The following is a 26,729-nucleotide window of genomic DNA, read 5'->3' as shown; positions in this document are numbered from 1 at the left end:
TGCCCCCAATGTACAAGAATTTGCTATAATACTGCCCCCTTTGTTCAAGAATATAACTACTATAATACTGCCCCCTATGTATAAGAATATAACTACTATAATACTTTGAAGAAAACATATAAATTCAGCAAAGAGTCCAAGAAAAAATTCCTTTATTATTTAATGTCCATTAAAATCCACTCATATTAGTAACCGCAGACGCGTTTCTGACTGATTTCCTAATAATACTGCTAATATGTAAAATAATATAACTACTATAATATTGTCCCCTATGTACAACAATTTAGCTCCTATAATACTGCCCGCTATGTACAAGATTATAACTACTAAAATACTGTCCTCTATGTACAAGAATATAACTACTATAATACTGCCCCCTATGTATAAGAATATAACTATTATAATACTGCTCCTATGTACAAGAATATAACTACTATAATACTGACCCTATGTACAAGAATATAACTTCTGTAATAATGTCCTCTATGTACAAGAATATAACTACTATAATACTGTCCCCTATGTACAGGAATATAACTACTATAATACTGCCTCCTATGTACAAGAATATAACTACTGTAATACTGCACCCTATGTACAAGAATATAACTACTATAATACTGCCCCCTATGTACAAGAATATAACTACTATAATACTGCCCCCTATGTACAAGAATGTAACTACTATAATACTGCTCCTATGTACAAGAATATAACTACTATAATTCTGCTCCTATGTACAAGAATATAACTACTATAATACTGCTCTTATGTACAAGAATATAACTACTATAATACTGCCCATATGTACAAGAATATAACTGCTATAATACTGCTCCTATGTACAAGAATATAACTACTATAATACTGCTCCAATGTACAAGAATATAACTACTATAATACTTCCCCCTATGTACAAGAATTTACTATAATACTACCCCCTATGTATAAGAATATAACAACTATAATACTGTCCCCTATGTACAAGAATATAACTACTATAATTCTGTCCCCTATGTACAAGAATACAACTACTATAATACTGTCCCCTATGTACAAGAATATAACTACTATAATACTGCCCCCTATGTACATGAATTTATCTACAATACTACCCCCTATGTACAAGAATATTACTACTATAATACTGTCCTCTATGTACAAGAATATAACTATTATAATACTGCTCCTATGTACAAGAATATAACTACTGTAATAATGTTCTCTATGCACAAGAATATAACTACTTTAATACTGCCCCCTATATACAAGAATGTAACTACTATAATACTGTCCCCATGTACAAGAATATAACTATTATAATACTGCTCCTATGTACAAGAATATAACAACTATAATACTGCTCCCTATGTACAAGAATATAACTGCTATAATACTGCTCCTATGTACAAGAATATAACTACTATAATACTGCCCATATGTACAAGAATATAACTGCTATAATACTGCTCCAATGAACAAGAATATAACTACTATAATACTTCCCCCTATGTACAGGAATTTACTATAATACTGTCCCCTATGTACAAACAACCAAGCAATGTGAACTGAGGTCTAAGATGGTAGACATGCAAGAAATAGGAGCATGTTCACACTAGCAAAAAGAAGCAAAACCTACAAAAGACAAAAATATATCTCATACCCTACCATCATTATATATAAATGTAAAGCAAAGTTGCATAATAAATATAGGTTACTTAGTGAACTATTTTTGATCAAAAAAAGTATACAAGCCGTCCCACCAGCGGCAAGGTGACCCTAAATTGGGACGGTACCTATACTGCCTATATTAAAAACCTTACTGTATATCAAAGTTGAAGTAATGCATATAAAAGGGTAGACAAATAGGACCGGGTCCCAACTCCAGACCACCTAGGCCCGTGGTAAGCTACATATATACCAATCAGCTCAACAAAGCGGATGCCACACCCTTAACTTGCACAGAATGCAAACAAGACAAAAAACCAAGCAATGTGAACTGAGGTCTAAGATGGTAGACATGCAAGAAATAGGAGCATGTTCACACTAGCAAAAAGAAGCAAAACCTACAAAAGACAAAAATATATCTCATACCCTACCATCATTATATATAAATGTAAAGCAAAGTTGCATAATAAATATAGGGTACTTAGTGAACTATTTTTGATCAAAAAAAGTATACAAGCCGTCCCACCAGCGGCAAGGTGACCCTAAATTGGGACGGTACCTACATTGTCTATATTAAAAACCTTACTGTATATCAAAGCTGAAGTAATGCATATAAAAGGGTAGACAAATAGGACCGGGTCCCAACTCCAGACCACCTAGGCCCGTGGTAAGCTACATATATACCAATCAGCTCGACAAAGGGGATGCCACACTCTTAAATTGCACAGAATGCAAACAAGACAAAAAACCAAGCAATGTGAACTGAGGTCTAAGATGGTAGACATGCAAGAAATAGGAGCATGTTCACACTAGCAAAAAGAAGCAAAACCTACAAAAGACAAAAATATATCTCATACCCTACCATCATTATATATAAATGTAAAGCAAAGTTGCATAATAAATATAGGGTACTTAGTGAACTATTTTGATCAAAAAAAGTATACAAGCCGTCCCACCAGCGGCAAGGTGACCCTAAATTGGGACGGTACCTATACTGCCTATATTAAAAACCTTACTGTATATCAAAGTTGAAGTAAAACTTTTATATTTTTTTTATATATAATGATGGTAGGGTATGAGATATATTTTTGTCTTTTGTAGGTTTTGCTTCTTTTTGCTAGTGTGAACATGCTCCTATTTCTTGCATGTCTACCATCTTAGACCTCAGTTCACATTGCTTGGTTTTTTGTCTTGTTTGCATTCTGTGCAATTTAAGGGTGTGGCATCCCCTTTGTTGAGCTGATTGGTATATATGTAGCTTACCACGGGCCTAGGTGGTCTGGAGTTGGGACCCGGTCCTATTTGTCTACCCTTTTATATGCATTACTTCAACTTTGATATACAGTAAGGTTTTTAATATAGGCAGTATAGGTACTGTCCCAATTTAGGGTCACCTTGTCGCTGGTGGGACGGCTTGTATACTTTTTTTGATCAAAAATAGTTCACTAAGTACCCTATATTTATTATGCAACTTTGCATTACATTTATATATAATGATGGTAGGGTATGAGATATATTTTTGTCTTTTGTAGGTTTTGCCCCTATGTACAAGAATATAACTACTATAATACTGTCCCCTATGTACAAGAATATAACTACTATAATACTGTCTCCTATGTACAAGAATATAACTACTATAATACTGTCTCCTATGTACAAGAATATAACTACTATAATACTGTCCCCTATATACAAGAATATAACTACTATAATACTTCCCCATATGTACAAGAATATAACTGCAATATTACTGCGGCCTATATACAAGAATATAACTACTATAATACTGCCCCCTATGTACAAGAATATAACTACTATAATACTGTCCCCTATATACAAGAATATAACTACCATAATACTGCTCCTATGTACAGGAATATAACTACTATAATACTGCCCCCTATGTACAAGAATAAAACTACTTTAATACTGCTCCTATGTACAAGAATATAACTACTATAATACTGCCCCCTATCTGCAGGAATATCAATACTCTGAAACTGCCCCTGTGTACAGGAATATAACTGCTATAATACTGCCCCTATGTACAAGAATATAACTACAATAATACTGCCTCTATGTACAATAATATAACTACTATAATACTGCCCCCTATGCACAATAATATAACTACTATAATACTGCTCCTTTTGTGCAAGAACATATCGACTATAATACTGCTCCTATGTACAAGAATATAACTACTATAATACTGCTCCTTTGTACAAGAATATAACTACTATAATAATGCTCCTACGTACAAGAATATAACTACTATTATACTGCCCATATGTACAAAAATATAACTGCTATAATACTGCTCCTTTGTACAAGAATATAACTACTATAATACTGCTCCTATGTATAAGAATATAACTACTATAATACTGTCCCCTATGTACAAGAATATAACTACTATAATACTGCCCCCTATGTACAAGAATCTAACTACTATAATACTGTCCCCTATGTACAAGAATTTACTATAATACTACCCCCTATGTACAAGAATATAACTACTATATTACTGTCCCCTATGTACAAGAATATAACTACTATAATACTGTCCCCTATGTACAAGAATATAACTACTATATTACTACCCACTATGTACAACAATATAACTACAATAATACTGCCTCTATGTACAGTAATATAACTACTCTAATACTGCCCCTTATGTTCAAGAACATAAGCACTATAAAACTGCTCCTATGTACAAGATTATAACTACTATAATAATGCCCCTATGTACAAGAATATAATTACTATAATACTGCTCCTATGTACAGGAATAAAACTACAATAATACTGCCCCCTATGTACAAGAATATAAGTACTATAATACTGCCCCTATGTACAGGAATATAACTACTATAATACTGCTCCTATGTACAAGAATATAACTACTATACTACTGCTCCAATGTACAAGAATATAACTACTATAATAGTGCCCCCAATGTACAAGAATTTGCTGTAATACTGCCCCCTTTGTTCAAGAATATAACTACTATAATACTGCCCCCTATGTATAAGAATATAACTACTATAATACTTTGAAGAAAACATATAAATTCAGCAAAGAGTCCAAGAAAAAATTCCTTTATTATTTAATGTCCATTAAAATCCACTCATATTAGTAACCGCAGACGCGTTTCTGACTGATTTCCTAATAATACTGCTAATATGTAAAATAATATAACTACTATAATATTGTCCCCTATGTACAACAATTTAGCTCCTATAATACTGCCCGCTATGTACAAGATTATAACTACTAAAATACTGTCCTCTATGTACAAGAATATAACTACTATAATACTGCCCCCTATGTATAAGAATATAACTATTATAATACTGCTCCTATGTACAAGAATATAACTACTATAATACTGACCCTATGTACAAGAATATAACTTCTGTAATAATGTCCTCTATGTACAAGAATATAACTACTATAATACTGTCCCCTATGTACAGGAATATAACTACTATAATACTGCCTCCTATGTACAAGAATATAACTACTGTAATACTGCACCCTATGTAAAAGAATATAACTACTATAATACTGCCCCCTATGTACAAGAATATAACTACTATAATACTGCCCCCTATGTACAAGAATATAACTGCTATAATATTGCTCCTATGTACAAGAATATAACTAGTATAATACTGTCCCCTATGTACAAGAATATAACTTCTGTAATAATGTCTTCTATGTACAAGAATATAACTACTATAATACTGTCCCCTATGTACAGGAATATAACTACTATAATACTGCCTCCTATGTACAAGAATATAACTACTATAATACTGCCCTCTATGTACAAGAATATAACTACTATAAAACTGTCTCTATGTACAAGAATATAACTACTATAATACTGCCCCCTATGTACAAGAATGTAACTACTATAATACTGCTCCTATGTACAAGAATATAACTACTATAATTCTGCTCCTATGTACAAGAATATAACTACTATAATACTGCTCTTATGTACAAGAATATAACTACTATAATACTGCCCATATGTACAAGAATATAACTGCTATAATACTGCTCCTATGTACAAGAATATAACTACTATAATACTGCTCCAATGTACAAGAATATAACTACTATAATACTTCCCCCTATGTACAAGAATTTACTATAATACTACCCCCTATGTATAAGAATATAACAACTATAATACTGTCCCCTATGTACAAGAAAATAACTACTATAATTCTGTCCCCTATGTACAAGAATACAACTACTATAATACTGTCCCCTATGTACAAGAATATAACTACTATAATACTGCCCCCTATGTACATGAATTTATCTACAATACTACCCCCTATGTACAAGAATATTACTACTATAATACTGTCCTCTATGTACAAGAATATAACTATTATAATACTGCTCCTATGTACAAGAATATAACTACTGTAATAATGTCCTCTATGTACAAGAATATAACTACTTTAATACTGCCCCCTATATACAAGAATGTAACTACTATAATACTGTCCCCATGTACAAGAATATAACTATTATAATACTGCTCCTATGTACAAGAATATAACAACTATAATACTGCTCCCTATGTACAAGAATATAACTGCTATAATACTGCTCCTATGTACAAGAATATAACTACTATAATACTGCCCATATGTACAAGAATATAACTGCTATAATACTGCTCCAATGAACAAGAATATAACTACTATAATACTTCCCCCTATGTACAGGAATTTACTATAATACTGTCCCCTATGTACAAACAACCAAGCAATGTGAACTGAGGTCTAAGATGGTAGACATGCAAGAAATAGGAGCATGTTCACACTAGCAAAAAGAAGCAAAACCTACAAAAGACAAAAATATATCTCATACCCTACCATCATTATATATAAATGTAAAGCAAAGTTGCATAATAAATATAGGTTACTTAGTGAACTATTTTTGATCAAAAAAAGTATACAAGCCGTCCCACCAGCGGCAAGGTGACCCTAAATTGGGACGGTACCTATACTGCCTATATTAAAAACCTTACTGTATATCAAAGTTGAAGTAATGCATATAAAAGGGTAGACAAATAGGACCGGGTCCCAACTCCAGACCACCTAGGCCCGTGGTAAGCTACATATATACCAATCAGCTCAACAAAGGGGATGCCACACCCTTAAATTGCACAGAATGCAAACAAGACAAAAAACCAAGCAATGTGAACTGAGGTCTAAGATGGTAGACATGCAAGAAATAGGAGCATGTTCACACTAGCAAAAAGAAGCAAAACCTACAAAAGACAAAAATATATCTCATACCCTACCATCATTATATATAAATGTAAAGCAAAGTTGCATAATAAATATAGGGTACTTAGTGAACTATTTTTGATCAAAAAAAGTATACAAGCCGTCCCACCAGCGGCAAGGTGACCCTAAATTGGGACGGTACCTACATTGTCTATATTAAAAACCTTACTGTATATCAAAGCTGAAGTAATGCATATAAAAGGGTAGACAAATAGGACCGGGTCCCAACTCCAGACCACCTAGGCCCGTGGTAAGCTACATATATACCAATCAGCTCGACAAAGGGGATGCCACACTCTTAAATTGCACAGAATGCAACAAGACAAAAAACCAAGCAATGTGAACTGAGGTCTAAGATGGTAGACATGCAAGAAATAGGAGCATGTTCACACTAGCAAAAAGAAGCAAAACCTACAAAAGACAAAAATATATCTCATACCCTACCATCATTATATATAAATGTAAAGCAAAGTTGCATAATAAATATAGGGTACTTAGTGAACTATTTTGATCAAAAAAAGTATACAAGCCGTCCCACCAGCGGCAAGGTGACCCTAAATTGGGACGGTACCTATACTGCCTATATTAAAAACCTTACTGTATATCAAAGTTGAAGTAAAACTTTTATATTTTTTTTATATATAATGATGGTAGGGTATGAGATATATTTTTGTCTTTTGTAGGTTTTGCTTCTTTTTGCTAGTGTGAACATGCTCCTATTTCTTGCATGTCTACCATCTTAGACCTCAGTTCACATTGCTTGGTTTTTTGTCTTGTTTGCATTCTGTGCAATTTAAGGGTGTGGCATCCCCTTTGTTGAGCTGATTGGTATATATGTAGCTTACCACGGGCCTAGGTGGTCTGGAGTTGGGACCCGGTCCTATTTGTCTACCCTTTTATATGCATTACTTCAACTTTGATATACAGTAAGGTTTTTAATATAGGCAGTATAGGTACTGTCCCAATTTAGGGTCACCTTGTCGCTGGTGGGACGGCTTGTATACTTTTTTTGATCAAAAATAGTTCACTAAGTACCCTATATTTATTATGCAACTTTGCTTTACATTTATATATAATGATGGTAGGGTATGAGATATATTTTTGTCTTTTGTAGGTTTTGCCCCTATGTACAAGAATATAACTACTATAATACTGTCCCCTATGTACAAGAATATAACTACTATAATACTGTCTCCTATGTACAAGAATATAACTACTATAATACTGTCTCCTATGTACAAGAATATAACTGCTATAATACTGTCCCCTATGTACAAGAATATAACTACTATAATACTGCCCCCCATGTACAAGAATATAACTACTATAATACTGCTCCTATGTACAAGAATATAACTACTATAATACTGTGAAGAAAACATATAAATTCAGCAAAGAGTCCAAGAAAAAATTCCTTTATTATTTAAAGTGCATTAAAATCCACTCATATTAATAACCGCAGACGCATTTCTGACTGATGTTCTTAATCATTGCATATAATATAACTACGATAATATTAGCAGTCCTGATTTTAAAAAAGTCTTTTTGAGGCCCCCAAGCCATCAGATATATTCACATCTAGTTTGTATTTGCATATAATTGTTTGTACAGATGAACGAGGCACCTTCCGGTATCTTAAAATTGTACCCAAGGATGAGCCAGACTTGTGCAAGTCCACAATTCTCTTCCTGATATCTTGGCTTATTTCTTTAGACTTTCCCATGATGCTACACAAAGAAGCAGTGTGTTTCAGGTGTGCATTAAAATACATCCACAGATGTGTCTCTAACTAACTCAGATGTTGCCAAAAAAACAGCAGCTTCCAAACACATGACATCATTATATGGGCAGTCCAGAATTGTTTAAAGGCATAGTAATCTTAGTGTATGGAAACTTTTTGACTTTACAGTAAGTAATAAAAATGCCTTAAAACATTTTCTCCTCTCATTATTCTGGCATTTGGCAAATAATAAAAATTATGGTATAATCCTAATTGTCCTAAATTTGGAAAGGTTTATTCTGATTTCACGTCGGCTATTGAGAAAAACATGCAGAAGTGTCTTCTTATATAGTGAATGGAAACTTCGAATTTCAACTGTATATTTTTCCTGTATAAAACAGAGGGACCGTCAATGTTTGGTGCTCAGTATCAATGTCAGATCCGTCCTACTTCTTGTCCTTTGCTCATCTATCTACTTTTCACAGGTCACAGTTTCGGATGTGCTGTAACGCCTCCCATGCACTGATTATGACCCAGGAGAACACTGAGGTTGGACACAGTCTTCAGTATGATGGAGATAAGAAATATAAAAAGAACATCACAGAGAGTATTTTCAAGCTGTTTCCAGAGGTAATGTGATATTCGCGCACATTGACATAGCGGTATATTCTGCACAGTGCGTGTATGTGTAATTGTAACACAGGAGCCAGCCACGCACAGAGACCGCGAGGTGAGAACAGTCAGGGTTTTAAATAACCACTATATACAGTGTATATATATTTTACAGACCAAAAGTTTGGACACAACTTCTCATTTAAAGATTTTTCTGTATTTTCATGACTATGAAAATTGTACATTCACACTGAAGGCATCAAAATTATGAATTACCACATGTGGAATTATATACTTAACAAAAAAGTGTGAAACAACTGAAAATATGTCTTATATTCTAGGTTCTTCAAAGTAGCCACCTTTTGCTTTGATGACTGCTTTGCACACTCTTGGCATTCTCTTGATGAGCTTCAAGAGGTAGTCACTGGAAATGGTTTTCACTTCACAGGTGTGCCCTGTCAGGTTTAGTAAGTGGGATTTCTTGCCTTATAAGTGGGGTTAGGACCATCAGTTGTGTTGTCTGGTGGATACATGGCTGATAGTCCTACTGAATAGACTGTTAGAATTTGTATTATGGCAAGAAAAAAGCAGCTAAGTAAAGAAAAACGAGTGGCCATCATTACTTTAAGAAATGAAGGTCAGTCAGTCTGAAAAATTGGGAAAACTTTGAAAGTGTCCCCAAGTGCAGTTGCAAAAACCATCAAGTGCTACAAAGAAACTGGCTCACATGAGGACCGCCCCAGGAAAGGAAGACCAAGAGTCACCTCTGCTTCAGAGGATAAGTTTATCCGAGTCACCAGCCTCAGAAATCGCAGGTTAACAGCAGCTCAGATTAGAGACTAGGTCAATGCTACACAGAGTTCTAGCAGCAGACACATCTCTTCAACAACTGTTAAGAGGAGACTTTGTGCAGCAGGCCTTCATGGTAAAATAGCTGCTAGGAAACCACTGCTAAGGACAGGCAACAAGCAGAAGAGACTTGTTTGGGCTAAAGAACACAAAGAATGGACATTAGACCAGTGGAAATCTGTGCTTTGGTCTGATGAGTCCAAATTTGAGATCTTCGGTTCCAACCACCGTGTCTTTGTGCGACACAGAAAAGGTGAACAGATGGACTCTACATGCCTGGTTCCCACTGTGAAGCATGGAGGAGGAGGTGTGATGGTGTGGGGGGGGGGGGTGCTTTGCTGGTGACACTGTTGGGGATTTATTCAAAATTGAAGGCATACTGAACCAGCATGGCTACCACAGCATCTTGCAGCGGCATGCTATTCCATCCGATTGGCATAATTTATGTTTCAACAGGACAATGACCCCAAACACACCTCCAGGCTGTGTAATGGCTATTTGACCAAGAAGGAGAGTGATGGGGGGCTACGCCAGATGACCTGGCCACCACAGTCATCAGACCTGAACCCAATCGAGACAGTTTGGAGTGAGCTGGACCGCAGAGTGAAGGCAAAAGGGTCAACAAGTGCTAAGCATCTCTGGGAACTCCTTCAAGATTGTTGGAAGACCATTTCCGGTGACTACCTCTTGAAGCTCATCAAGAGAATGCCAAGAGTGTGCAAAGCAGTCATCAAAGCAAAAGGTGGCTACTTTGAAGAACCTAGAATATAAGACATATTTTCTGTTGTTTCACACTTTTTTGTTAAGTATATAATTCCACATGTGGTAATTCATAGTTTTGATGCCTTCAGTGTGAATGTACAATTTTTATAGTTATGAAAATATAGACATTTCTTTAAATGAGAAGGTGTGTCCAAACTTTTGGTCTGTACTGGATAGATATATTCAGTAGTGCTCAAAAGTTTACATACCCCGGCAGAATGTTTCCTTTCTTGGCCTTGTTTCAGAGAATATGAATGATAAGAAAAAAACTTTTTCTCCACTCATGGTTATTGGTTGGGTGAAGCCATTTATTGTCAAACTACTGTGTTTTCTCTTTTTAAATCTTATTGACAACCAAAAACATCCAAATGACCCTGATCAAAAGATCACATAGACCAGTTCTTAATACCGTGTATTGCCCCCTTTAACACCAATGACAGCTTGAAGTCTTTTGTGGCACTTGTGGATGAGGATCTTTATTTTCTCAGTCGGTAAAGCTGCCCATTATTCTTGACAAAGAGCCTCCAGTTCCTGCAAATTCCTGGGCTGTCTAGAATGAACTGCGTGCTTGAGATCTCCCCAGAGATATATATATATATATATATATACACACAATTTCAATAGGTTGTGTTTCGTTACATTTTACTTGATATTAACTTGTTTTTAAAATATACTTATTTCCGTATGTTTTTTATAGAGGACTTCTTATCAGATGCGATTGTTCAAAGAATATATCACAATATTCTTATAAAAAAATGTAGCGGTTTATTCTTGGATTGTCCATTAAAAATAATAATTGCAGTAGTTACATAAAATATGTGAAATAGTGACAAAGTGATTGATTCATGAGTGTCCATCTTTCTTTGCCTTGACAAGCACATGTCAGGATGGAGCACATGTGCTCGGCCTTGTTGGCTGACCTCCACGCGTAGATCCTTCGTCTGATGTCCTGTGAAGTCCAAGAGAGAGCCCCTCCATACGTCTTACAGGGGTTATATAGGCCCCTCATAGCATCTGTTCTTCATATATGGCTCTAACTTACACTAAGCTAAGAATAGCCCTTTGTGATGTCAGCAAAAACCTGGCACGAGGCTTCTGCAATGTATGGGCACAGAATTCAGAATTCAGCATAAAAAATGTATATTCATAATTAATATTTAACACTCATTTACTCATTTTAATATCCATTGACTCTCTCTTTTACTTTTCCTTCCTTTCACATTTTTCTTTTTTTTTCCCTCTCTCTATTGCTTTCTCTCCCTTCTACCTATATTTTTCTTTCTGTTTATCTCTCTCTGTATTTCACTTCCTTTTATCTCTTTCTCACGCTCTCCCTTTCCGTGTCTCTGTCTTGCTCTCTCCTTCTTTCCTTTTCCGTCCTTCCTCTCTTTCCTTACAGACATCTCTATTTACTAAACCCATCAGAAGTTGTGCGGTGGTCGGTAATAGTGGCATCTTGAGGAACAGCTTGTGTGGTGCTGACATTGACAGAGCAGATTTTGTTTTCAGGTAAGAGTTATATGATATTGAAGATCCTCAAGCTGAAAACCACCAGATATTTCTTTGGTGGCTCAGTCCACAAATGATCGTCCAAATCTCTTCATTTCTTATGGCTGATATTAGTCAGGCAGGTGAGACCTAAAGCACAAACAGGTGCTTCTCACAAAATTAGAATATCATCAAAAAGTTAATTTATTTCAGTTCTTCAGCAGTAAAAGTGAAACTCATACATTATATAGAGTCATTACACACAGAGGGATCTATTTCAAGTGTTTATTTATGTTAATGTTGATGATTATGGCTTACAGGAAATGAATACACAAAAGTCATTATCTCAGTAAATTAGAATAATTTATAACAACAGCTTGAAAAATGATTTTAAAATCCAAAATGTTGTCCAACTGAAAGGTATGTTCAGTAAATGCCCTCAATACTTGGTCGGGCTCCTTTTGCATCAATTACTGCATCAATGCAGCATGGCATGGAGGCGATCAGCCTGTGGCATGGAGGCGATCAGCCTGTGGCATTGCTGAGGTGTTATGGAAGCCCAGGTGGCTTTGATAGCAGCCTTCAGCTCGTCTGCATTGTTGGGTCTGGGGTCTCATCTTCCTTTTGACAATACCCCAATTTTGTGAGAAGCACCTGTACATCATTAACATATGCCATTTGGCACTTGAGTAGTATAATACTAAAGATGATTGAAATTTATAGATCACAAAGAATTCAAATAAAGTTCAACTGGATTAGCAGAGATCACTAAAAGAACATCCAGCGCCATTTCACACATCGACAAAGATAACATCAACCAAAGAGTGGGCTCATATGATGCTGCACGGACTTCCCCATAATGCCTTGCAGCTATGGGGAAGTTCATAGAGCTGGGGGCTCTATCACAAGCACTATGAAAGATGAGAGCAGGGAAAGCAGCGGCCATTTTTGGATTTTACATGCTAGGGCTAGTAGATCAGAGCACACAAGTCTTTACACAAATTAATAGAAAGGCATAAATCAGTGGTGTACTACTGCTGCCCTGAAGAACGTGGAACAGGGGTGTCTTAGTCTCAGTCTGTTTACAATAATACTAGGATTTAAGAGATAGGGAGGTGCAGGAGCTGCAGAGTCAGTGTGATTGGGAATTGATTGATCTGATGTATACAGCTGTAAAGCACCATAAAGGGAACCTGTCTCATTCAGAAACACTATGCACCTGCACATATAGGGTCAATCTGAAAGTCGATAGCATTTATACCCTGTGTAGGTGGATTACTGGAGCAGCAGGTGCAGGGACGCAATAACATTTTATTCTCTCTGCACTCTCATGCTTCCAGTCAATGGGGCGATACAGGATACAGTCACTCTTCACTATACAATGAGATTACTCCCCTGCACTGTGACTGACAGCTGGCTCTGCTCACACATGCTGCAGGTCAAACTATCAATCAAAGTGCAGGGGAGTGACTACAGACGCACTTACTGTACAGTGAGCAGTGAATGAATCTGCTCCCTGCATCGTCCCAATCACTGAAGAGAGTGGGTGCAGGGAGAATGACACTTAATTGTCTCCCTGCACCAGCTGTTCTAGTAAGCCTCCTACACAGGGTATAAAGGCTATGAATGTTAAGATTAACCCTATATCTGCAGGTGCATAGTGCTTGTAGATATCGCGGTTTTCCTTTTTTTGCTCAATTTTTTAAACCAGGATGGACGTTTTAGCCACCTTAGTCCTAAATTGTAGTCTTTTTTTGGTTATGGTTTTTTTTTACAAATGAGAGTGGGGGTCAAATACATAAATAAATATAAGAAAAGTTGAATGTTTTGTATACATATTTTACTAGCCCAATGAAACAACTGTACTCATCATAACCATCCTGCAGGCTGGTGCTGCCTCTTCCTATCCCTATATGTCTTTGGTTATGACTTTTTGTCAGAGCGTAGGAAGAATAGTGTTTGTTGTTATCAAAAATAATTGTAAAAATCTATCGAGTTCTCATATGAACATTGAAGCATGGATTAAATGGAGCAAAGCTGGCTCTGTGACCTACATATGAGCCTTGTCTACGGCTGAAATCCCCCTGCTTCCGCCTCCAGTAAAGCGGTAATTAATCGTGTTGAGCGAGCATGCTCGACACTGTTCGGTACTCGCCCGAGCATCTCACTACTCGGGATGTTCGGCAAGCACCGATCATTTCCGGGTTACTCGGGCGGGAGCTCGGGTCTCCGCCCTGCACGTTTGGCGCTCTTTACAGAGCCAGTGAACATGCAGAGATTGCCAGCCAGTCACTGTAATGCCGCAGCCATGTTGTTTGTGGGCATTACAGTGATTGGCTGGCCGCACAGCGTCACCTCAAGTATTTAAAACCAGACGCCGCCTTCTTGGACACAGTCGCTCCGGATCAGACAGTGTAGGGTCAGTGCTGCTGAACTGGGGAGAGATTTATACTGCTAAATAGGTAGTGTAGGGTATCTAAAGCCTGCCAAATCAAACAAACAGTCCTTCTCAGGACTAATATCCATCCCAGATATCAGGCAGGCAGGCTGTATAGAAGACGCAGTGGTTATGCCAGCAAACGCTGCATTACAGTCCTGTGTGCTCCTGCTGGTCAAATTGCTAGACTTATCACCCGGGTCTCCGGGGCAAGGACAATTTTTTTTTTCATCTAAATCCTGTATTTATTTTTTTCCCCTCAGACAGACTGTCCAAATATGCATCTTATTAACCTTTTGGTATTCCCCACGCCCCCCCCAAAAAAAATTGAGTGTGTCTGTGACTGTTCAGACACCAGTATATCTGTTTAATAGAGCCAGAAAAATAGAACTGTGGTTTTGCAGTTCCACGGATCAAATGTCTCTATTATCCTGTTTTTGGCATTTTTTGCCGTAAAAAAAACTGAAATAGTGTCTCCCTGACTGGTCAGACACAAATATATCTGTTTGAAAGATTCTGGTGTAGGCCAGAAAAATATAACTGTGGTTTTGCAGTTCCACGGTTCAAATCTCTGTATTATCCAGCTTTTGGTATTTTTTCAGTAAAAAAAAAACAGTAATAGTGTCTCCCTCACTGGTTAGACACAAATATATCTGTTTAAAAGAGTCTGGTGTAGGCCCGAAAAATATAACTGTGGTTTTGCAGTTCCACAGTTCAAATCTCTGCTTTATCCAGCTTTTGGTATTTTTTCCGAAAAGAAAAACAGTAATAGTGTCTCCCTGATTGTTCAGACACAAATATATCTGTTTGAAAGATTCTGGTGTACGACAGAAAAATATAACTGTGGTTTTGCAGTTCCATGGTTCAAATCTCTGTATTATCCAGCTTTTGGCATTTTTTCCGTAAAGAAAAACAGTAATAGTGTCTCCCTGATTGTTCAGACAGAAATATTTCTGTTTGAAAGATTCTGGTGTAGGCCAGAAAAATATAACTGTGGTTTTGCAGTTCCACAGGTCAAATCTCTGTATTATCCTGTTTTTGGCAGTTTTTGGCATAAAAAAAATGTAGTAGTGTCTCCCTGACTGGTCAGACACCAATATATCTGTTTAAAAGAGTTGGGTGTAGGCCAAAAAAAAAATAACTGGTTTTGCAGTTCCACGGTTCAAATCTCTGTTTTATCCAGCTTTGGTATTTATTCCGTAAAGAAAAACAGTAACAGTGTCTCCCTGATTGTTCAGACACCAATATATCTGTTTAAAAGAATCTGGTGTAGGCCAGAAAAATATAAATGTGGTTTTGCAGTTCCACAGGTCAAATCTATGTATTATCCAGATTTTGGTATTTTTTCCGTAAAGAAAAACAGTAATAGTGTCTCCCTGACTGATCAGACACAAATATATCTGATTAAAAGAGTCTGGTGTAGGCCAGAAAAATATAACTGTGGTTTTGCTGTTCCACGGTTCAAATTTCTGTATTATCCAGCTTTCGGTATTTTTTCTGTAAAGAAAAACAGTAAGTGTCTCCCTGATTGTTCAGACACAAATATATCTCTTTGAAAGATTCTGGTGTAGGCCAGAAAAACATAACTGTGGTTTTGCAGTTCCACGGTTCAAATCTATGTATTATCCAGCTTTTGGTATTTTTTCCGTAAATAAAAACAATAATAGTGTCTCCCTGACTGGTCAGACACCAATATATCTGTTTATAAGAGTCTGGTGTATGCCAGATAAATATAACTGTTTTTTTGCAGTTCCACGGGTCAAACCTCTGTATTATCCAGCTTTTGGTATTTTTTCCGTAAAGAAAAACAGTAACAGTGTCTCCCTGATTGTTCAGGCACCAATATATCTGTTTAAAAGAATCTGGTGTAGGCCAGAAAAATATAAATGTGGTTTTGCAGTTCCACGGGTCAAATCCCTGTATTATCCAGCTTTTGGTATTTTTCCGTAAAGAAAAACAGTAATAGTGACTCCCTGATTGTTCAGACACAAATAAATCTGTTTGAAAGAATCTGGTGTAGCCCGAAAAATATAACTGAGGTTTTTGCAGTTCCACCATCTAAATCTCTGCATTATCCAGCTTTTGGTATTTTTTCCGTAAAGATAAACAGTAATAGTGTCTCCCTGATTGTTCAGACACAAATATATCTGTTTAAAAAATTCTAGTGTAGGCCAGAAAAATATAACTGTGGTTTTTCAGTTCCACGGTTCAAATCAATGTATTATCCAGCTTTTGGTATTTTTTCCGTAAAGAAAAACAGTAATAGTGCTCCCTGATTGTTCAAGCACAAATATATCTGTTTGAAAGATTCTGGTGTAGGCCAGAAAAATATAACTGTGGTTTTGCAGTTTCACGGTTCAAATCTCTGTATTATCCAGCTTTTGGTATTTTTTCAGTAAAAAATCAGTAATAGTGTCTCCCTCAATGGTTGGACACCAATATATCTGTTTAAAAGAGTCTGGTGTTGCCAGAAAAAAATATCTGTGGTTTTGCAGTTCCACGGTTCAAATCTCTGTATTATCCAGCTTTTCGTATTTTTTCCGTAAAGAAAAACAGTAATAGTGTCTCCCTGATTGTTCAGACACAAATATATCTCTTTGAAAGATTCTGGTGTAGGCCAGAAAAATATAACTGTGGTTTTGCAGTTCCACAGGTCAAATCTATGTATTATCCAGCTTTTGGTATTTTTTTAGTAAAAAAAACAGTAATACTGTCTCGCTCAATGGTTGGACACCAATATATCTATTTAAAAGAGTCTGGTGTTGCCAGAAAAAAATATCTGTGGTTTTGCAGTTCCACGGTTCAAATCTCTGTATTATCCAGCTTTTGGTATTTTTTCCGTAAAGAAAAACAGTAAAAGTGACTCCCTGATTGTTCAGACACAAATAATTCTGTTTGAAAGATTCTGGTGTAGGCCAGAAAAATATAACTGTGATTTTGCAGTTCCACGGTTCAAATCTCTGTATCATCCAGCTTTTGGTATTTTTTCCGTAAATAAAAACAGTACTAGTGTCTCCCTGACTGGTCAGACACCAATATATCTGTTTAGAAGAGTCTGATGTAGGCCTGTAAAATATAACTGTGGTTTTGCTGTTCCATGGTTCAAATTTCTGTATTATCCAGCTTTTGGTATTTTTTCCGTAAAGAAACACAGTAATAGTGTCTCCCTGATTGTTCAGACACAAATATTTCTGTTTGAAAGATTCTGGTGTAGGCCAGAAAAATATAACTGTGGTTTTGCAGTTCCACAGGTTAAATCTCTGTATTATCCTGTTTTTGGCATTTTTTGGCATAAAAAAAAACGTAATAGTGTCTACCTGACTGGTCAGACACCAATATATCTGTTTAAAAGAGTCTGGTGTAGGCAAAAAAAAAATAACTGGTTTTGCAGTTCCATGGTTCAAATCTCTGTTTTTTCCAGCTTTTGGAATTTATTCCGTAAAGAAAAACAGTAACAGTGTCTCCCTGATTGTTCAGACACCAATACATCTATTTAAAAGATTCTGGTGTAGGCCAGAAAAATATAACTGTGGTTTTGCAGTTCCACAGGTCAATTCTATGTATTATCCAGATTTTGGTATTTTTTTCGTAAAGAAAAACAGTAATAGTGTCTCCCTGACTGATCAGACACAAATATATCTGATTAAAAGTGTCTGGTGTAGGCTAGAAAAATATTACTGTGGTTTTGCAGTACCACTGTTAAAATTTCTGTACTATCCAGCTTTTGGTATTTTTTCTGTAAAGAAAAACAGTAATAGTGTCTCCCTGATTGTTCAGACACAAATATATCTCTTTGAAAGATTCTGGTGTAGGCCAGAAAAATATAACTGTGGTTTTGCAGTTCCACGGTTCAAATCAATGTATTATCCAGCTTTTGTTTTTTTTTCCATAAAGAAAAACAGTAATAGTGCTCCCTGATTGTTCAAGCACAAATATATCTGTTTGAAAGATTCTGGTGTAGGCCAGAAAAATATAACTGTGGTTTTGCAGTTTCACGGTTCAAATCTCTGTATTATCCAGCTTTTGGTATTTTTTCTGTAAAAAAAACAGTAATAGTGTCTCCCTCAATGGTTGGACACCAATATATCTGTTTAAAAGAGTCTGGTGTAGGCCAGAAACATATAACTGTGGTTTTGCAGTTCCAAGCGTCAAATATCTGTATTATCCAGCTTTTGGTATTTTTTTCCGTAAAGAAAAACAGTAATAGTGTCTCCCTGACTGGTCAGATACCAATATATCTGTTTAAAAGAGTCTGGTGTTGGCCAGAAAAATATCACTGTGGTTTTGCAGTTCCACGGGTCAAATCTCTGTATTATCCAGCTTTTGGTATTTTTCCGTAAAGAAAATCAGTAATAGTGTCTCCCTGACTGGTCAGACACCAAGATATCTGTTTGAAAGATTCTGGTGTAGTTGAGAAAAATATAACTGTGGTTTTGCAATATCAGGGTTCAAATCTCTCTATTATCCAGCTTTTGGTGTTTTTTCCGTAAAGAAAAACAGTAATAGTGTCTCCCTGACTGGTCAGACACCAATATATCTGTTTCAAAGAGTCTGGTGTAGGCCAGAAAAGTATAACTGTGGTTTTGCAGTTCCACCGTCTAAATCTCTGTATTATCCAGCTTTTGGTATTTTTTCCGTAAAGAAAAACAGCAATAGTGTGTCCCTGACTGGTATGACACCAATATATCTGTTTTAAAGAGTTTGGCGTAGGCCAGAAAAATATAACTGTGGTTTTGCAGTTCCACGGTTAAAATCTCAGCATTATCCTGTTTTTGGCTTTTTTGCCGTAAAAAAAAATGTAATAATGTCTCCCTGACTGGTCAGACACCAATATATCTGTTTAAAAAAGTCTGGTGTAGGCCAGAAAAATATAACTGGTTTAGCTTTCCCACTGTTCAAATCTCTGTATTATACTGCTTTTGTTATTATTTCCGTAAAGAAAAACAGTAATAGTGTCTCCCTGATTGTTCAGACACAGATATATCTGTGTGAAATATTCTGGTATAGGCCAGAAAAATATAACTGTGGTTTTGCAGTTCCACGGTACAAATCTCTGTATTATCCAGCTTTTGGTATTTTTTCCATAAGGAAAAACAGTAATAGTGTCTGCCTGATTGTTCAAACACAAATATATCTGTTTGAAAGATTCTGGTGTAGGCCAGAAAAATATAACTGTGGTTTTGCGGTTCCACGATTCAAATCTCTGTATTATCCAGCTTTTGGTATTTTTTCAGTAGCGAAAAACAGTAATAGTGTCTCCCTGACTGGTTAGACACGAATATATCTGTTTAAAAGAATCTGGTGTAGGCCAGAAAAATATAACTGTGGTTTTGCAGTTTCACAGGTAAAATCTCTGTTTTGTCCTGTTTTTGGCATTTTTTGCCGTAAAAAAAAAAGTATTAGTGTCTCCCTGACTGGTCAGAAACCAATATATCAGTTTAAAAGAGTCTGGTGTAGGCCAAAAAAATATAACTGTGGTTTTGGAGTTCCACGGTTCAAATCTCTGTATTATCCAGCTTTTGGTATTTTTTCCGTAAAGAAAAACAGTAATAGTGTCTCCCTGATTGTTCAGACACCAATATATCTGTTTAAAAGATTCTGGTGCAGGCCAGAAAAATATAACTGTTGTTTTGCAGTTCCACAGGTCAAATCTATGTATTATCCAGATTTTGGTATTTTTTCCGTAAAGAAAAACAGTAATAGTGTCTTCCTGACTGATCAGACACAAATATATCTGATTAAAAGAGTCTGGTGTAGGCCAGAAAAATATAACTGTGGTTTTGCAGTTCCACGGTTCAAATCTCTGCATTATCCAGCATTTGGTATTTTTTCCATAAAGAAAAACAGTAATAGTGTCTCCCTGATTGTTCAGACACAAATATATCTGTTTGAAAGATTCTGGTGTAGGCGAGAAAAATATAACTGTGGTTTTGCAATACCATGGTTCAAATCTCTGTATTATCCAGCTTTTGGTATTTTTTCCATAAAGAAAAACAGTAATAGTGTCTCCCTGACTGGTATGTCACCAATATATCTGTTTAAAAGAGTCTGGTGTAGGCCAGAAAAATATATCTGTGGTTTTGCAATTCCACGGTTCAAATCTCTGTATTATCCAGCTTTTGGTATTTTTTCAGTGAAGAAAAACAGTAATAGTATCTCCCTGATTGTTCAGACACCAATATATCTGTTTGAAAGATTCTAGTGTAGGTCAGAAAAATATAACTGTGGTTTTGCAGTTCCACGGGTCAAATCTCTGTATTATCCAGCTTTTGGTATTTTTTCCGTAAAGAAAAACAGTAATAGTGATTCCCTGATTGTTCAGACACAAATAAATCTGTTTGAAAGATTCTGGTGTTGTTATGATCTGCTACAAGCACTAAGGAAAGAAAGGTGATCTTTCCCTACAATAGAACTAAGCTAGATCCCTACGATGTAACGGGGAACCTGATCCTGCGGTCAGACCCGCTAAAGTCCTCGGCTAGTCTGTACGAAGACCTATAGATGCAAGGGAGGGAGCCCTACAAGAACTAGGGACTGGGATAAAGTTGGACACCTCCTACCAGAAATTGTAGCAGTAAAAGACACACAACATAGAACATAAAGGTCCGAAGACCTAGCTAAACTGACTGAGAAAGGAAACTAAGCACCAGGCTAACTTAAGAGTAGAAATTACAATGAAGTCCAGCAAGGCCAGGAGGGCGGAGCAGGATTAAATAGGCAAAAAAGATCATGTGACCAGCAAGATAGAAAAAACATAACAGGAGAGTTCTAACAGTACCCCCTCTTCTATGAGGATCCTCCGGAACCCCTAGGCCCTGGCTTATCAGGAAACCTCTTGTGAACCACTCTGACAAGTCTGGAAGCAGAAACATAATCCGCCCTCACCCATGAGTTATCCTCGGGTCCGAAACCCTTCCAAGCGACGAGATACTGCAAACTCCCTCTATACAGTCTAGAATTTAGGATGCGGGAAATTTCGTATTCCCCGTCCTCCACCACCAGAGGAACAGTGGCATAGGCGTCTCCATCCGACACTTAAGCTCTTTTCAACAGAGAAACATGAAACACCGGATTAATCTTCCAGGAGGTAGGAAACTCCAACCTAACAGCAGATTGGTTAACTACCTGAAGCACCTTAAAGGGCCCTACAAACTTGGGACCCAATTTTTTAGAAGGAATCCTCAATCGCAGATTCTTAGAGGACAACCAAACCATGTCACCAATAGCAAACAAAACCTCTTTCCGTTTCCTATCAAAGTACCTCTTAGATTTTTTGTTAGCCTCCTGAAGATTACCACGCACATCCGTCCAAACTCTCTCCAAATCACCGGAAAAACTCTCCTCCTCAGGCACAGCCGATACCAATTTGGAGAATGACCCAAAAGACGGATGTCTCCCAGAACAACAAAAAAAAGGCGAACAACCAGCAGAAGAGGATGTATGGTTGTTAAGAGCAAACTCAGCAAGTGGCAGAAGCTCAGACCACCGCTCCTGATTGTCTGCCACAAAACAACGCAAGAACTGCTCAACATTCTGATTCTTCCTTTCTGTCTGGTCATTAGACTCAGTATGATATCCGGATGAAAACGACAAATGAACTCCCAACCTGTCACAAAAAGCTCGCCAAAAACGAGCCACGAACTGAGGTCCCCTATCCGAAACTATGTCAGTAGGAACGCCATGTAGTCTGACAATTTCCTTGACAAAGGCCTTAGCGAGTGTCTTAGCGCAGGGCAGTTTGATGAAAGGAACCAAGTGACACATCTTGCTAAAATGGTCCACGACCACCCAGATGACTGTGAAACCCTCAGAGGGGGGGAGGTCAGTAATAAAGTCCATAGCCAGATGTGTCCAAGGTGCACTAGGAACCTCCAGAGGGCAAAGCAACCCCGCTGCAGGAGTATGTGAAGACTTAGATCTAGCACACACCGTACATTGACGCACCCACTTAATGACTTCCCTCTGCCATCCAGGCCACCAAAAACTGCGACCCACAAGTCTCTTGGTCTCAGAAATTCCTGGATGACCTGCCAACCGAGACTCAGGACACTCAACAAACAAATCTCTCCTAAAGGTCCTAGGCACAAACAACCTCCCATGGGGAGTGTTAGATGGGGCATTCTCCTGTGCTTTAAGAATCTCATCTTCCAAAACGGAGTCCAATGCAGCAATCACAACACCTTCTTGTAAAATGCTCCCCTCCTCCTCAGCACCGACCATGGGAGAAAAGCTGCGAGACAAAGCATCAGCTTTAACATTCTTGGTAACCGGGATGCAAGTAACGGAAAAATTAAACCGCGAGAAAAAAAGTGCCCACCTAGCCTGACGGGCATTCAAGCGCTTGGCAGCATCACGATAGATCAGATTTTTATGATCAGTGAAAACCTGAATGGGAAATTCAGCACCTTCCAAGAGATGACGCCAGTGTTCAAATGCGAGTTTAATAGCCAGCAATTCCCGATTACCAACATCGTAATTAAGTTCAGTCTCAGAAAATTTTTTTGAAAAAAAAGCACAGGGATGTACTCCATCCTTGTTTTTCTGAGACAACACCGCACCGACCCCCACCGAAGAAGCATCAACCTCAACCAAAAACGGCTTAGTCACATCAGGCTGCATAAGAATGGGAGCAGAGCTGAACCTCTCCTTTAGAAACACAAAAGCTTCAATGGCCTCAGTAGTAGTGTTGAGCCACCCCCGTAGTGTTCGAGTTCGGTTCGTCGAACACCCGTGTGTTCGCCGAACTGTTCGTCGAACTGTTCGTCGAACACCTTCGAACACAGTTAAAACCAATGGCAGGCAAACAAAAACACATAGAAACACATAGAAAACACCTTCAAAGGTGTCCAAAAGCTGACAAACTGCTCAGAAGACACAACTAACACATGGAAAAGTGACAAGTACATATAGTCATGCGAAAATAAAAGAGGTGGAGGAGTAAAAGGAGGGGGAGACACAGATATAGGCATGTCATGCCCTTCTAAAATCCAAAAAGTGAGAAGCCGAGACGGCCAGTCCGCTCCTGCCCGTGCCACCTCCGTGTCGCCGGGTTTGTGCCAGAGCCGCGGTGAACCCTGACGGCCAGCCCCCCTCTCCCAATACTGGTGCCTGTCCGCTGGTGGGTCGAGAGAGCCCCCCTGTGGTGGAGGCAGCTCTAAGCTTTTTAATTTAAATTGTCCCTCTAATTTGAATGAATACACTTTAAATCCATTTACAAGGATCTATTGGAGGGCAAGTCTCATGCCAGCAGCCGCGTAATTCCAGCTCCAGTAGCGTCCACTAAAGCTGCTGCAGTTAAAAAGCTTTTATAAGGATCGAGCTCGGCTGTCCACCGCAAGGCATCCTAGTGCCAGTCCCAGCCCCTATGCCTTGGGGTGCCTCCTGATGCTCTTCACTAAGTATCCCGTGGTCCCGAAGCATTTCCTTTGAAAAAATTAAATGTCCAAACTACAGGTGGTGTAGCTTGCTTAACAGCCGGGATAATCCGCTGACTAGCAGACACTGCTACTAGGCACAAAGTATTTCCTGGGCTAGATGCAGTTAAAAATTTGTAAGTAGATACTCTCGTTGGATGCTGAGAAAGCATTCCATAGAGTCTCCTGGCACGCCATATATGATTCTCTTAAAAAGCTTGGGGTAGGGGTCTAGGGGACCCTTTTATAGCCAAAATCACGGCCCTGTATCACAATACGTCACCTAGGCTGAAGATAAATGGAACTGTAGCACCGAGGGCTCGGTTGCTACAGACGTATTGCACCTCACCCAGAGGTGTGATATCTCACTCTCAGATAAGGATGGAGTGTGGATCAGGACCCGACACCTGCATGCATTACACCACATTGCCGTGGGGCAGGGCGACCAATATGCCCCTGAGATGGGCACGACAGTCCCTGTCCCTGGCTGGAGTGGGGGGAGGGAACACTGAGGAAGGGGAACCCTGCAGTGCAGGAGCAGGGAGGAAGCAGTTCCTGGGTGCATTGAGAAGGGAGTATAAAAGGTGGGCACCATCTTAGTTCAGTGCAGAGAAGTCTGAGCAGAAGTGGCAGGGAGCAGGGGCTCTGCATGAGCTCTGCTCCGGAGGCGGGCCTAGTAACAGAGGCCCAGGCCTGCAAGAGGGAGAAGGAAGGAAGAGGAGCGGAGAAGGCTCCAGAAACGAGGAATGAAGGGATCCCAGGGGTGCGGACGGGCGAGTCGCCACCGCACGCCCGAATCCACCTGCGTGGAGGGGTCAGGCCAAAGGGGGAGACCGGTCCCCGAACTAGTGGAGGCAGGAAACGACCCTCAGCTAGAAACCGGAGGCTCTGACATTTTATGTGGCGCAGCCCCTTGCTCCACCCACTAGGAAGGCACCACATAGGGTCAGGGAAACTGGCGCCAAGTTTACCAAGAGGAGGCCCGAGGCAGCCGGACAGAAGTGTTGGTAAGAAAGGCCAGACAAAGGACACACAAAGGGGGTCCTGTGAAGCGCTCCAAAGTTATCTGGGAGTTGTCTGAGCCCCTCACCTGGTGAGCACAGTACGACGTGGGCAGCCGTTACCTGCAGACGTGGTCTGGATAATAAGAACTGTGAGTAAAGGCCCTGAACTGCATCACTGACTCCGTGTCGTTACTGCTGCTGCCCTGCACCATCACCCCCATCCTCCGCATACACTGCCCTGAGGCTATACTCCTCCCGTGGGGAGTTATGCTACGCTCTGCTGCACCCACAACACCAGCCTTAGCGGTCTGCCCTGTAGCGGCGGTTCACTCTGACCGCAATCCACGGGTGGCGTAGTCGGACATTTAAACATCAAAACCACATAAATAGTTGCGCCATTGGTTTGACCGCCCTGAGCCACGGAACCGGATCGCCGCCACGAAGACTACAACCACCAGCATCCACCAAAAAGGGTCCGGCTCCGGGTGTCCCAAGGCCCAGGGGGTGCGTCAGAACATTTTCATCACCTTTCACAATCACCAATGGGACAAGGCAGGGATGTCCTCTGTCCCCTCTCTTATACATCCTAGTGACGGAGCACCTGCTCTCATCAATTCGCCATAACCCCAATATTAGGTGGATTGAGGTGGGAGGCACCGAGTACAAGTGCTCTCTATTTGCTGATGATGTCCTAGTATATATCACTCAATCACATATATCCATCCCTGCTGTTATGGCTGAAATAGATCACTTTGTTACATGGTAAAATTTTAAAATCAATGCAGCGAAGTCTGAGGCCCTCGATGTCTCCCTCCCTAAATCCATATAGGATTCCATCCAGTCCAACTTTCCCTTTGCCTGGCCCTCACAGGGTATCAAATACTTAGGAATTCCTATTCATAGAGACCTCTCCCATCTATGTTATCTTAATTTTGGGCCCTTTATTGAACAATTCCATACAGACCACGGTTGGCAAGTTGGAACTGTGAGATTCACTACGTGCACCACTGGTATTTTGTGGAAAAGCACATGTAAGATTCTGCAACAGTCTCTGCTGATACTCCTGCATGCGTGCATCCCTTTCTATGGCAGGAATAATTTCTGCAAATTTACTTTTGTACCGGGGATCTAACAGTGTGGCAACCCAGTAGTCAGGATTATTTCTAATTCTCACAATTCGAGGGTCATGTTGCAGGTAGTGCAGCAAGAAGGCACTCATGTGTGTTGCGCATCCAGGAGCACCAAGTCCCTGTTGTGTTGGTGGCGAGGTAACAATCATGCTTCCTTCCTCTGTCCTCTCCCCCCAACCTCGCACAACAGAAATGTGATCAAGGTCTCCCTCATCTGATGAGTCTTCCATCAGTTCGTCCTCCACTTCTTCCTGGGCTCCTGCACCTTCCTCACTAGTTTGGCTGCTACCATGCGCCCTGGTAAAATCATCTCCCCCACCCT

The 26,729-nt window shown here is 38.9% G+C and overlaps 1 protein-coding gene across 1 annotated transcript in view; it reads left to right on the top strand.

Moving 5' to 3' along the window:
• LOC141165457 (alpha-N-acetylneuraminide alpha-2,8-sialyltransferase-like) overlaps nucleotides 1-26,729 on the top strand; it is a 525,828-nt gene that overhangs the window by 296,840 nt on the left and 202,259 nt on the right. The window contains exons 4-5 of the mRNA XM_073651054.1: nucleotides 9,198-9,342; nucleotides 12,335-12,444. Coding sequence (XP_073507155.1) covers nucleotides 9,198-9,342; nucleotides 12,335-12,444 — 255 coding nt within the window. The remainder of the gene's footprint in view (nucleotides 1-9,197; nucleotides 9,343-12,334; nucleotides 12,445-26,729) is intronic.

This window comes from Phyllobates terribilis, unplaced genomic scaffold, assembly GCF_046119375.1.
Source record: "Phyllobates terribilis strain yellow unplaced genomic scaffold, ASM4611937v1 Scaffold_11__3_contigs__length_659146591, whole genome shotgun sequence".
In the NCBI taxonomy this organism is placed as follows: Eukaryota; Metazoa; Chordata; class Amphibia; order Anura; family Dendrobatidae; genus Phyllobates; species Phyllobates terribilis.
Note: the sequence above shows the minus strand (reverse complement) of the source record. Positions and strands in the feature narration are given on the sequence as shown.